General features: G+C 55.6%; 1 protein-coding gene across 1 annotated transcript in view; it reads left to right on the forward strand.

The window, feature by feature from the left end:
- The window catches only part of ZBTB46 (zinc finger and BTB domain containing 46), a 55,258-nt gene that overhangs the window by 30,245 nt on the left and 10,965 nt on the right, over positions 1–14,048 (forward strand). The window contains exon 3 of the mRNA XM_079946438.1: positions 3,699–3,983. Within this exon, the coding sequence (XP_079802564.1) occupies positions 3,699–3,983 (285 nt within the window). The remainder of the gene's footprint in view (positions 1–3,698; positions 3,984–14,048) is intronic.

Below are 14,048 nucleotides of genomic sequence, written 5' to 3' on the forward strand. Positions count from 1 at the left end.
AGCCGGTTCACCGTTTCACGGCAGTTCTCAGTAACAGACCCCAGACATCCTTCTTCGAAACCCAACTTTTAGCTTTTCACATGTGGTTGGAATCTTTCAGCTAATCTTGATTTCTTTAACACGCTTTTGAACTTAAACTGTTAATATAATTTCATTAAAATTTTGGTTTTGAAATCTGGTGTTTTTTAGTTTTCAGTCTGTTATGGGCTGAATGTTTGTGTCCCCTAAATTCATGTGTTGAATCCCTAGCCCTGGTGTGGCTGTATTTGGAGATGGGGCCGGTGAGAAAGTCATCAGGATAAACGGAGGCCCTCGGCATCTGCGTCGCATCAGAGCCTGCCCTCCGTCCGCCCACCCGCCGAGGTGAGGCCAGCGGGCAGGTGGCCGTCTGCAAGCCAGGAACAGGGCCCTGCTGGACCCAGATCCTGGCCTTTCCAGCCCCGGAACTGAGAACCGCTTAAGTCCTACCGGAGCCCGTGCAGACAGAGGCAAAGCCTTCAACTCAGTTTGATTTAATCCCTACACTTAGTGGCTAGAAACGCAAAGTCAGTGCTGATATAGCATTTAGGGATTGGCAGGAAAATATGAAAAGGCTTATAGTTTGAAAAGAAGAAAGTATCCTTCCGGAGCTTCGGCCAGCAGTAGCCTGACGCTACACCTCAGCGGTGTCCTGAGTGTCTCGTATCCTTGGGGAGAGGTTAGACCCATCCAGGTGGTGGCACCCAGGGTGTGCTGCCCTGTGGGACGTGACGCCCCTGGTCGGGGCCCCTGTGATCTCTCAGCCTGTTCCCCGGGGCCCTAGTGCCCCCAGGGCGCTCGACACCTGAGGGGCTCTGCTGAGGTGGGCCCACTCCACACCCCAAAACCCAGTTCCTATGCACCTTGCGTGGACAAATGTGCCTTTCCAGTTCGGGAGTGTCTGTAAACATCGGTCAGTGGCCATGTGTCCCCAGGATGCCTGGGGCCCTGGCTCTTGGCACCGCCTACCCTGGCTCTTCGGTTCTGGTCCTGACTCCTGTCCAAGGACCACAGTCAGAAATCCAGTCTGTTGCAGTTATCGAACTGTTGTGTGAAAGCTGTCTGAGGCATTTTGGGTGAGTCTGGTGGGTTGGCTGATGGTGGTTCTTGCCTCCGTGCCCTCTGGTTCTGCAGCTTCGAGTAATTTCCTCCAACACGAAGGCGCACCGTGAAGCAGGCTGGGTCTGAGTTTTCTCGTGCACCCATCAGGGCGGCTAAGGAGTGGCCTCGTCACGGAAGTCGCTCTGCCCTCTGGGGGCCGTCATGGGGCAGGCTGGCTGAGCCCCTTCAGGACAGAGGGGACCCTCTGTCCTCCCGCGTCTCCTGGGGAGGACCCCCGGGCTCTCGCCCTCGTCGTGTTCGGTTCAGCTTTCTGGAGCCTCCTGTGTCTTTGCCTCGGCGCTCAGCACCACCCTGGCGTGCAGGTCTCTGCGGGGAGCTCGTGCGCCCCCAGGCCCCCGCCGTCCTTGCCTTGCACACCTGGCTCCGCGGACCGGGTCCTGCGCTTTGTGAGCGGGCGGTCCACCCACCGCCCTCCGCTCACCTCCAAGCATGTGTCTGTGGGAGGAGCCATAGAAACACCACATGGGGCCCCCTGTGGTGCCGCCTGGCACCTGCTGGCCCCACTTCCCAGGTGCACGAGGCTGTGTCCGGTCCTGATGCTCAGGCTGGTTCGGGGTGTCTCTGATTTCCGCAGCCTTGGGCCCTGATTCCTTGGGTTCTGAGGAGGGACCTGTCGTTTCCGGGACCGGCTCACGGGCCCGTCCCACATTTGAGGCTGCCCAGCTTCCCCCCGCCACCAGTGACCCCGCTGCCCCCTCCCAAGACAGCCTGGGGGTGGGAGGAGAAGGGGGGCCCATCCCTTTCCCCCCGCCTGCCTTCCCCTCCTCTCGGGAATGGTCTTGCTTCCCCATTTCTGTTGATTTCTCGAGTCACCACTTGTTTCCAGGGGGCCCTGGCCAGGCAGCAGCTCTCCCTGGGGTCCGTCTGGCGCCGGCCCGTTCTGGGGGCACCTCCGTGGCCCAGATGGTACAGGAGGCTCCCGGTCCTGCCTGTGCGGCCCTGAGCTAGAGGTTGTCACAGATCCTGTTAGTAGCAGCTTTCTTGAGACGTAATTCCCACTGCCGACGACTCACCCATTTAGAGTGTGGTTTGCTGGGTCCTCGTCTCTTCACAGGGCTGTGCAGCCGTCACCACAGTCGACTTCAGAACATTTTCATCGCCCCAGAAGGAAACCTGCACCCGTAACAGTCACCCCAAGATCTGCCCCCTCCATCTCTCCTGGCCCTTGGCAGCTCCCAGTCTCCTTCTGTCCCCGTGGATTTGCCTTTTCTGGGTATTCCACGTGGTGCACTCGGACAGTGTTTGTCCCTTTCACCGGGCATAACGTGTCCGACGTCCATCCACATCGTAGGCTGCACCGGCGCGTCGTTCCCTTTTACGGCTGAATCATGTTCCTCTGTGTTTATCCTTCATCGGCAGGTGGGCGTTTGGGCTGCTCCACTTCTTTTTTTTTAAATTTTTTTTTAACCAAACCCAGTTTTCATTTATTTATTTATTTTATTTTTTATTTTTTGTGGTACGCGGGCCTCTCACTGCTGTGGCCTCTCCCGTTGCGGAGCACAGGGTCCGGATGCGCAGGCTCAGCGGCCATGGCTCATGGGCCCAGCCGCTCTGCGGCATGTGGGATCTTCCCGGACCGGGGCAGGAACCCGTGTCCCCTGCATCGGCAGGCGGACTCTCAACCACTGCGCCACCAGGGACGCCCTGCTCCACTTCTGACCGTCAAAGGTGCTGTTGCTCTGAGCGTGGATGCGGGTCTTACCCCTCTTGGATGTCCTCCCACCAGTGGAAATGCCGGGCCGCGTGGCAACTTGGTCTGAGGACCCGCTACGCTCTTGCACCGCGGCCGCATCATTTTACGTCTTTACCAGCAGCCTGGAGGGCTCCAGGGTCCCACGTCCCATTGGCACTTGTGGGTGGCAGCCGTCGCAGAGGGAGTGGGAACGGCGTCCTGGCGCTGAGTCGCGTTTCCCTGGTGACGAATGGTGCCGAGCACTGCCCACTGGCCGTTTGTGTGTCCTCTTCGGGCAAATATCTGTTCATGTCCTTTGCCCACTTCTAAGCTGGGGTGTTTGTCTTTCTTTGGAGCAGTGAACTCCGCTGTAGTGTCTAGACGGGCTCTCGTGTCAGGCGTGCAGTTTGCAGATGTTCTCTCCCACGCATCCTCTCACTGTGTTGATGGTGTCCTTCGAGGCCTTCAGGGGGTTAGTGTTTGACGGAGTCCAGTTTAGTGTCTGTTTTAGTGCTTGTGCGTTTGGTGTCGCAGCTGAGAACCCGTGGCCCAGCCTGAGGCCGCGGGGGTTTTCTAAGAGTTGTGTAGTTTGGGCTTTTTGGTCCATTTTGAGTGTTGCCCCTTCTCTGAGCGATGTTCAGCCCCGGCGCAGACCCGCTGTCCTGGGTGGGCGTCCATCCCCGGGTTCTGGGTTGAGCCCCACGCGAGGTCTCGGCTGTGATGTCACCACCGTCCTGGGACGTCGTGTCGGGCCGGGATCGGGCTTGAGGCCAGGCCGCTGGGGTTCAGGACGCTCGTGGCTCCGGCTTCTCCTAAACTTGCCTGCTTGCTGTTCGGAGGGTCCTGAGTGGCGGGCGAGGTCTCTGACGTGTGTTTCCCTCCCCAGACGCGGACTTGACCGTCGCTGAAGCCAGCAGCTCCGACAGCCGCGGGGAGAGGCCCGAGCTCTACGCGCATGTGGACGAGGGGCTCCTGGGAGGAGAAGGCAGCTACCTGGGAGCCCCGCTCACCCCGGAGAAGGACGACGCGCTGCACCAGGCCACCGCGGTGGCCAACCTGCGGGCGGCGCTCATGAGTAAGAACAGCTTGCTGGCCCTCAAGGCCGACGTGCTGGCGGACGACAGCTCCCTGCTGCTGGAGTACCTGCCCAAGGGCACCCACTCCCTGTCCCGTAAGTGCCGCGCGGGCGCGCAGTGTGGGCGGGAGTGACGCGCCTCAGCCCGCGACGGGATGTGCTGAGGGCGCGTGCGTGTGGGTCGTGGCGGTTGAGGGGCCTTCGGAGGAGGCAGCGCTGTCGGGGCACCGGGAGGGAAGCGGCCGAGTGCCTGTGCGAACGTTCGTACTTGAAATCGAGGCATCTAACCCTAAACCCTGAGCGGGCTGACAAGTGCTGGGCCGTGCGGGCCCGGGACAGGGACCCCTGCGCTGGGGAGGCCTTGGGACGTGCCGGGCTCGGGCTCCCTCTGCTGGCCTCGCCCCCTGCCGGTGCCGACTCGTCCTGCCTGGGGAGCGTGGCCAGGCTGCAGATCCTCGCTTCCTGCCAGGCAGTGCCGCGGGCACGTGAGATTTAACGAGGATTTGGGTGTTGTGTTTACACCTTGAGCGTCTCCAGCTGAATTCCAGTTGCTCACAGCAAATAACAGAGTAACCTGAGGAGCGGATGAGGCACAGCGGTGCCGGCCGAGGGTCCCCAGGCGCCCGCCTGGGAGGGTGCCACGCCCCCTCCATCCTGGGTGCCCGGGTCCTGGGTGTCTGGGGCAGTGTGACCGTGTCTCTGGCGTCCCGAGAGAAATGCTCTGTTGGGTTGGTGTCTGTGAGGGAGAGTCGGGTGTGGCCCCGTTTCCCTCTTCGGGGCAGAGTGACACACCCCAAAACAGGCGGCTCTGAGTGCAGAGGGCGTGGGAAGGGCCCTGTCCCAGGGCCCTGCGGTCCAAGCGTGTACGGCTGGCGGGGCTGTGTGTGGGTCCCTGAGCACCGCTGAAGGAAGCAAGGGGAAAACTGCAGCCAGTGTTGGGGGTCTGGGGAGCGTGTCTTTCATTTTTACTCTAATCTTAAAAACAATATTTTCACGGCTTTGTTTTCACGAGCACGAAAATATCCAAAGGGTTGTGATGACAATTGCTTGTGGCTAATAAAGTCTGACCGTGGGGAATAGCATCACGTTCTCTTTATTTATTGTGCCGGGTCCGAGGCAGGTGGGACGCCAGGGCGGTTGTAGGGCTTGGCTGTGAAGTCAGATCCAGGGGTGCATCCCCGAGGCTGTTGGACACACTTTAGAAAATCCGTTTAGGCCTCATTTTTTGCATCTGAGAAATGGGAATGGCAACAGTCACTCACACAGTTGTTGGGAACGTAAAACGCGGGACACGTAAGCAAAGTGTGTTTGATAAACGCTCCACATTAGTCCACTTCCCGCTCAGCTCAAACCCTGAACTTGTCAGCAGACACTGTTGGGTTTGTGACGATCTGATAGCTTGAGGAGGTGGTCCTGGGGTATCTGCAGTATCTGGGGTGTAGAATCGGCGAGTCCGCAGGTGAACGTCCTGCTGAGGGGACGGCTGGGCAGCTTCACAGACGTCGTGGAAGGAGCAGGCTGGGTGTGTAACTGCAGCGCTGGACACTTGTTCTGGCTCTTTCTGGACGCTCCCAGTTGGTGGGAGTGAACCCCACGTGTCAGAGGCCCCGGGAGGCGCAGCAGCTCCTCCGGGGCTGAACCGCGTTGTCACGAGGGGGACGGTTTCTCGGTGTTTCTCCTCCTGTCCCCATGTCTGGCAGCCTTCTCCTCCGGGGTGGGCCTGTTCCCCAGGCCTTTGGTGCTCTGTGCAGAGCTGTGCTAGGGATGGGGCAGGCGTTCGGGTGGCCCGAAAGCACCGGTTGCACCCGCATTTGGTCAGGCCATTAGCCGTGAGCCAGGGGTCTGACTGTGGGGCTCTGGGACGAGTGAGGCACAGGGAGAGATGCTCTCCACTTCCAAGGGCCCCCCCGTCCTCCGGCCCTGTCCCTGCAGAGGCGCAGACCCGGCCTGGCAGCAGGTGGGGCAGCTGGGCGGAGTCAGAGGGCAAGCGGTGGCCCTGTCGGGTGGTCTGTTCCCAGTGGACACGCAGTCGGGCAGTCGCAGCACCCCGGGGAGTCCCCAGGCCCCGTGCGCGCACGTGCCCCCTCCGCAGTTCGCAGGGAGCTGGGCGCGGGGGAGTACAGCCCCATCCGCTCTATTTTAGCACGTCCGTGACTAACCCGGGGTGAAGTCGACCAGTGGGTTTTGATATTTTGTTATTTCTATCATGTTTTAACCTCTTTGCTGTAAATACTCTAAATTTCCCACTTTTTTTGTTAGCTCTGCCCTTACGAGAGGGTTGAGAAGTTGGCGGCTGGGAGCTGGTGACTTGGGCCGTGTCCAGGGGGCCAGGCATGGGCTCCCATGTTCCCTCAGGCAGAGAGGCTGAAGGGCTTGCTGGAGGAATGGGTTGTTTTAGAACATTCTTTTCTGACATCCCAAGGAAAATCTGCCTGTTCTGGGCATACACTAAAATGAGGAATGGAAGTATCCAGAGAAGAACTTCATTTTCCAAGACTGTGCGGTCACCTCCCTGTGGCAGGTGTTCGTCCCTGGCGGGCAGGTGGGCAGGGGTGGCGAGCTGCCTTCCTGTGTTGAGCCGGGGCTGGGCGGCCCCTGCGGAGCGCCCGTGGGCGCATCTGCTCCGTGCCGTTCAGTTCACAGGCGCCGGCATCTGTGCACGGATGTGACAAAGCATCAGGCCCCCCAGAGCCCCTGCATTCACCCCCTGCCACCGCTCTGCTTCCAGACGGGCCACGGTTTCCGTTCAGTTGCAGAAGTTGTCAGGGGTCGCCCAACGGGAACGTGCGGATGGGGAGACCCCTCCTGGGTGCCGCCCACCCCTCCTGGGTGCCGCCCAGTGGCGACGTGAGCCCTGAGCCCAGGCGACCCCCAGTCTGGGGAGCACAGGGGACCTAAAAACACATTCAAAGGAGAAAACTGGATTCACACTGGGCACTACTGACGGCAAAGCAGTGGCACCGCCCCCCGGGCTCCAGTATGGAGACACCCCCAAGCTCGGTGGGTGCAGAGCCTGGCGCACTTCCTCTGGGGAGGCCCGGAAGGGAGATGGGAGCCCTGCGCTGCTGTGTTGGGGGTCCCTCGCCCCTGGTCTGGTTCGAGGGCGTTGGGGGGGCTATTTCCTGGCTCCGGCCCCCAGGTTCCTCAGGTTGTTAACAAGATTTTTCCAGGGCTGAGCCTTTCGTTTTGTGATATTGGGGGGCCCGTAGGACTGGCGTCCCAGTAGCCATGACTCGTGGTTGGAGGAACAGGGGGAGGGCACGTTCCCGTCGTGATGTCTGACGGTGGCAGCTGTGTGGTGTGGGGTGTGCTGAGTGGGGCTCTCGGCCCTGCTGGGTCGTCCTGGTCTTGAGGTGGCGAGCCCTGCAGTGTGTCAGCGTGGCCTGCCGGGCATGCGGTGTTGAAGAAGAAAGGGGTGGTGGTCGCAGATGTTCAAATTAAATGCAGCAAATCCGCAGGCTGTGCAGAGCCGTAACCGATGGTCCTTTCTGGAAGGTTCTGGAGCCTCCGAGAAAAAGCGACTTTCCTTGCTTTCCCAAGTCTGATAGCGTTTGGCTTGGCAATTAAGTTCCACAGATGGTTTCGTTGCTGGATCATCACTGTTTAACTGATTTCTCCATAAGAGGACTTTTGTACTTTTTGTTTTGATTCGGTTTAAGTTGATTCTTTTGCTCTTATTACGTTTGCAACAGGCGGCTGGCATCCCACCGGTTAAAAGTCACTGTTCACTGAATAGAAACCGTGACCAGCATGTTCATGGCACACAAATGGAGCTATTTCCCTGAGCTGTGTTTGTGGGTGTGTGTTGATCCGGGAGGGACCTTGAAAAATGCTGAGAGAACACGAGTAACTTTGATTTCACGGGGATGAAGTGGAGATGAAGCAGCCGCCCTGGGTATTGGGGGCTGAGTGCCCGAGGGGCGGCGCCGTCCCCAAACTCCCAGAAACCCCGACTGTCCTGCGCACGTCGCCGCCATGGCTCCGGCAGCAGTCGAGGATTCCTCCTGACGGCGATGGGCAGTGCTGCCCTGTCTGGCTGGAAGGATGTGCTGCTATGGAGGAGAGCTCAGACCTGGGGTGGTGGCGGGCGGGGTCTGCCCTGGACTGGGGGGCCACCAGCCGCGGGCTTCCCCCGCCCAGCTTTTCTCCGGGGACGCCCCCGACATCTGTCAGGGGACAGTGGCAGCTGAGTTCGCTCTGATTGTGGCTGAAAGAGTATTTCCTTCTGGTGTTTAAAATGATCAAGGATTTTACTTGAGTCTGGCTTGATCCTGGAATCTTAAGCAATCTCTTATGAAAGGGCATTTGATGGAAGTATTACCACCCTTTTAGGTAAATAGTCAGGTCGACACACCACGAAGGACTTTCCAGAAGATCCTTCTTCAAGCACAGGTGAGCGTGTGCCATGTCCACGCCACGGGTTCTGACTTCCCGTGCAGACACCCCATTGTAATCACGTTGCTTCTGGGAGCGAGATCCCGCCCCGGACAAGTCACGTGTGGACACCCTGGCGCTTGGGAGTGGCGAGCTGATAGAAGCCCCCAAACGCCCTCGCCCACGAGATCCGGGCCTCGCCACATGGCAGCGCACGGCTCACCGCAGGATAGCCAAGGACGGCGCTTCCTGAACTCTCTACAGCCCGCCAGCTGGTGTCCGTTCACGTGGGTGAGACTCGTTTCCTGTGTCCCCAGGGCCTGGCGCCAACCCGAGTCACCTCCCTCCAGCCCCTCCACCCTCCTGCACTCAGAGCCCGGGATGCCCGCTCTGGGGACCGGCCAGACGGAGCCCAGGGAGCCGGCCACCTCCCCAGCCCAGGTAAGACGGGAGGGCGGCCAGCCACGTCGGGGCAGCCCCGGCCAGACGCCCGTCCACCGCGCATGTCCTTGTGGGCATGGCGCCCCAGAACCCGCGTGCTCAGCATGTCCTGGGCGAGCCTGTGTGGTCACAGCTGCTTTCCCGTCCACCCTCTGCTCCACAATCCCCTCGGCCCCATGTCACTCAAAGTGACACAGGTGTCAGCTTTGCAGTAATAGTTGCAACATGTTGTATGAAGTTAAATCTGTTTTGATATTTAAATTAAAATAGTTTTTGGAGGCATTTCCCCCCTAATATACAGACTCATACAGCAACAGGTTAAAAACCCAGTTCCTCAAACTGAGCAGCGCTGGCCCGTCTCCACCAGGTTTTGCCCCGGTGCCGAGGGCTGCGCGTTTGTCCCGAGGCGTCTGAGATCCGCTTCCTGTGCCTCAGGTCACAGCTGCTTATTTAAAGACAGGTCTGTTAGGTTCCACTGTTTCCCTGAAGGAAAAAATATTTAAGGAGGGAGAGCTTGAGCACATATTTTGTAATTTGAAATAAATCAAATGCTATTCCCCGTGCGTTTGAAAACAGGATGGTTTTGGTGGGAGGGGCAGGCGTTCGGTTGACGTGGAGTTTTCGCGCGTCCGTTCATCAAGAATTAACTGCAGCTTCCTTTCCAGACGCGTGGCGGTTTCCGTGCGGTGACTGGACGGGGACACGGTGAGTAGGGGGTGACGCGCGTCTGCACTCCAATCTTCCCGATTCCATCGCGTCCCGATGGCCTGTGACTCATCTGTCTCTCCTTCTAGGTCGACGTCCCTCGGACCGGGAGGCCTGGGCCGAGGGACGGGCCCCTCCGGAGGTGGCTCCAGCAGGTGCCTGGGGTTTCCACGGGGTCCGCCGGCCCGGCCAGGATGACCAGGGTCTCCTTCTGGCTCATTGTGTGGCCAGGAGCACTTTCACGGCCTCGATGGACTTGCCCAGGGCTCCACCCTGAAGTCAGCTAAGGAGCCCCAAGGAGACGGACGCCTCCGCTGCGGACAATGGTCTTGAGGCGGCCAGGCTGGAACAGGCGCTTGGCACTTGGGGGCGGACGCTGGCACGGGCCTCTCTGCCGCGGGCAGCCTGGCGTCGGGTCCAGGGGGCCAGCAGGTGACGGCAGAGCCGGCACCAGGCGTCGCTGTGAGCCTCTAGAACGGTCACTGCCCAATCCTGCACCAGGCCTGGTGAAGGCCTTTCAGTGCCCAGGGGTGGGCAGGTAGGACAGGTGTACCTCCAGCCTCCAGGCAGTGGGGAGTGCCAGGTCTTGGAACAAAAGGTCTCTGAGCCCGTTCCCTTCCAGAAAGATGTGAGGATGAAGCCCAGCCTCCACGACCTCGGAGTGCCCTGCCTGCCGCATGTGAGGGAGACAGAGTTACCAAACTGGCTGCCTCTCAGAAAGAGCACATTGTCCCTGCTGGTGTCCAGCCGCCCTGGACACGTTGGGCCCACGTCTGCGGGTGGCTGAGGGTGCAGCGACTCCAGGACCCTTGGCCAAGCAGCAGGTGGACTTAGGAAGGAAGCAGGCGGCCCACGCCAGGTTCCGAATTCCTGGAGTTGCCAGGCCCATTCCCAGCCCCTGTGGCTGTGGCCATGGTCAGGGCGTGGTCCACGTGCAGCTCAGGCTGCCCACCTGCCCCAGTCCCTGCAGTCTTTATAATCATTAGATGAGTTCTGAAGATGGAGAAAAGTTGGGCTTTGAGAGAGGCCCAGGATGCTTGTTGCCAAGGTGACCTCACCGGAGCAGTGTCCCCGGGAGTTCAAAGACCTGTCGGTGGTGTCACTCCTTCTGAGAGGGTTTATTAAGTGCCTGTTTGCATATAAACAACATTTCTGAGAAAAGGAAGCTTTCCTTTCCTTTTTTGCTGGTCACGGTGGGATTTTTGGCTGTTAGGTCGCAGAGATTGTGTGTCCAGACGGGGTTCCGCTGTTGTAGAATGCACGTGTGCACCACCCACGTTGGGCCCTGGGTTACCTGCGCCCCCAGGGATGCGACCCTGTGGCTGCTTCCCTGTTACTTGCTCGCTTGTGGGACTTTTCCCTGCGTGGGTGGAGCGTGACCTGCGCCTGCAAGGAAGCCTGCCCTGTGGAGAGGCCCCGCACTGTTGTGCGAAAAGGCTTTGTTAATTTTTTTAAATAATGAAGAAATTTCAGAAAGTTTCCGTTGTACCTAAAAGAAAGAGGTTTGTTCATTGAAGCAGTATTTACAATATCCAAGATATGGAAACAACCTGAGTGTCCATCAGTGGATGAATGGATAAAGAAAATTCAGTGTGTATACACACACACACACACACACACACACACACGTGGGATATTACTCAGCCATAAAAAAGAATGAAATAATGACACTTGCAGCAACATGGATGGATCTAGAGCTTATCATACTAAGTGAAATAAGTCAGACAGAGAAAGACAAATACTGTATGATTTCACTTACATATGGAATCTAAAAACAAAAACAGACAAACAAAAAAAACAAACAAACCGGCCTTCCCTGGTGGCGCAGTGGTTGAGAGTCTGCCTGCCGATGCAGGCGACGCGGGTTCGTGCCCCGGTCCGGGAGGATCCCACATGCCGCGGAGCGGCTGGGCCCGTGATCCATGGCTGCTGGGCCTGCGCGTCCGGAGCCTGTGCTCCGCAATGGGAGAAGCCACAGCAGTGAGGGGCCTGCGTACCGGAAAAAAAAAAAAAAAAAAAAACCCATAGGTACAGAGAACAAACAGTTTGGTGATTTCCAGGGGTGGGGGTGGGAGAAATGAATGAACTGTTTTGGTGCATTTTTTAGTTTACATGAGTTGAATTTCTTTTTCAGATATAGAGAGAAAGAGAGATAATATCTTTTCCTTTAAAAAAGATGTATAGATGGTAAAGTGATGGGAACATAGGAAACATTTTAAGATAGATGGCCCCTGAGTTTGTTCTTAGTTCTAATATTATTTCCCTTAAAACAGTACTGTCATCCAACATAAGAAATTTTAAGCAAGTTCATTTAGGTATTCCATTGCTTACATTTTATTGAATTTCTCATTGAAATATCCTGGCTCAGGAATTGATTTCAAAGAGTTTTGAAAAATTTATCAATATGTAATGTTAATCTTTCTTGAATACAAAGGATTGCAATAATAAAAGGTTGGTAATTTAGGTCTCTTTACTGCCACAAAACTTGCTCCATGTCTACAAGTTTACTGTGGGCTTCCTGGCCTATTACCACTTTCACAAAATGTGACTGGGTGACCTCACAAACTCGTGTACCAACCATGTGCTGTAGGGTGTGTGTGCATGTGTGTGTGTATGTGTGTAGAAATGGGGACTCCTACTTGATTGGGGATACTAACTTACTGTTTAGACTGCATTTAAAATATTTAAGAATCCAGTCTGGATCATTGTCAGTTTGGTGGTTGCACAGAACTCAGGAGCTAAGAAAAGGCACTAATTTATTTTAAAGAAAGAATTCTGAAATAAAATTTGAATTTCCAGTTTTAACCATGACTAGCTTGTATTGGGCTTACCCTCCAGGCAAAAACTACCTGAAAAGCTGGCCTCCCAAAACCACGCACACATATACATACATACACACACTTACATACACATATACACAAATATAGACACACACACACACACATCCTGGGGAGCAATCAGTGCAGGTGGGACGTGAAGGCTACAGTCCTTGAGGGAAGGAAGAATCTGTAAAAAAGAGTCCAGCGAACCTGCTGGAACTGAAAATACAATGTGTGAGGCTGGGATCCATTAAGTAGTTTACAGCAGTCTGGGTACCACCTGAGACAGGATGAGGAGACTGGAAGACAGAGCGATGGAGAGGATCCAGGCTGAAGCTTAGGAAAGAAAAGCATGGGGACAAGCAAAGACACACAGAGGAGCAGTGCAAATGTCTAATACATGTGTAATTGGGGTCCAGAGGAGAGAGGAGAGAAAATGGAGCAGAAGCAGTACCCGAAGAGACAATAGCAGAGAACGTTCCAAAACTGATGAAAGATATCAATCCACAGATTCAAGAAGCTCAGCAAACCCAAAGCAGGATGAACACTAAAATAAAACAACCACCAAAAAACAAAACTGGGCATGTTGTAGTCAAACTACTGAAAACCAAAGACAAAAATAAAAATCTTGGTCTTCCCTGGTGGTGCAGTAGTTAAGAATCCACCTGCCAATGCAGGGAACACGGGTTCGAGCCCTGGTCTGGGAAGATCCCACATGCCACGGAGCAACTAAGCCCATGCACCACAACTACTGAGCCTGTGCTCTAGAGCCCATGCTCTGCAATAGGAGAAGCCACTACAATGAGAAGCCCGTGCACCGCATTGAAAAATAGCACCCGCTCGCCACAACTAGAGAAAGCCTGCGCACAGCAGCAAAGACCCAACACAACCAAAAATAAATAAATAAATATTTAAAAATATAAAGGTTTTTTAAAAAAAAAAATCTTAGAAGCAGCCAGAGGAAAAAGACATTAAGAGGAACAACATCGAGATTGACATCTGACTTTTCAATGGAAACGATGGCGCTAGTCTCTGAGGCGCTGCAGAAATGCCGAGACCAGTATTCTATACCCAGCAAAAGTATCCCCCAGAGACCAAGGCTACGTGATGACAATGTCACACAAAGAAAAGAAAACCGAGGGGATTCATTGCCGGCCGACAAGAAGTACTAAAAACCAGCCCTCTGTAGAAAGATCTTAATCATTTAAGGCAATATTTACGGCTCCTTGTGGGGTTTTTGACTCAAATAGGAGCATAACGCATGACACAAACAGCACAAAGCGGGGAGGCGGGGGCGGCGAGCTTGGCCGTTGGATGAGTCTTGCCTTTTCTACAAAGTTGCAATGAATAATGGCAAAAATCATCACGTACAGCTCAAAGGCTTATGAAGAGAAGAATGGGATAATGCGTGATTAATATGAAAGCAACAAGCAAGGAAGTTTAAAGGAACAAAACCATAAAAGGACAGAATAGAACACACATAGGGAGATGGTAGACGTCACCCAACTCTACTAATAAGCCTGTTATTACCAATGGACTGAACACTGCAGGAAAAAGAAAAGATTATCAGCTTGCTTTTTAAAGAAAATTTGTTGTTTGTAGATAACATGCTTTGTAGATAAGAGCACAGAAAGGTTTCAAGCAAAAAGATAAAAAAGAGAAGGCAAGGAAACACCAGCCTAAAGAGGCTTGTTGATGTCAGCAGCAAAGTAAACTGGGAGGGGTGTTGCTCTAAGGCCACTACACGATGACGAGAGAGCTCAGTGGGAAGCGCAGACCCTGAAACGCATAGGCTTGCCTTCTAAATATATGGAGTGAAAAC

This window comes from Stenella coeruleoalba, assembly GCF_951394435.1.
Source record: "Stenella coeruleoalba genome assembly, chromosome: 15".
NCBI lineage: Eukaryota > Metazoa > Chordata > Mammalia > Artiodactyla > Delphinidae > Stenella > Stenella coeruleoalba.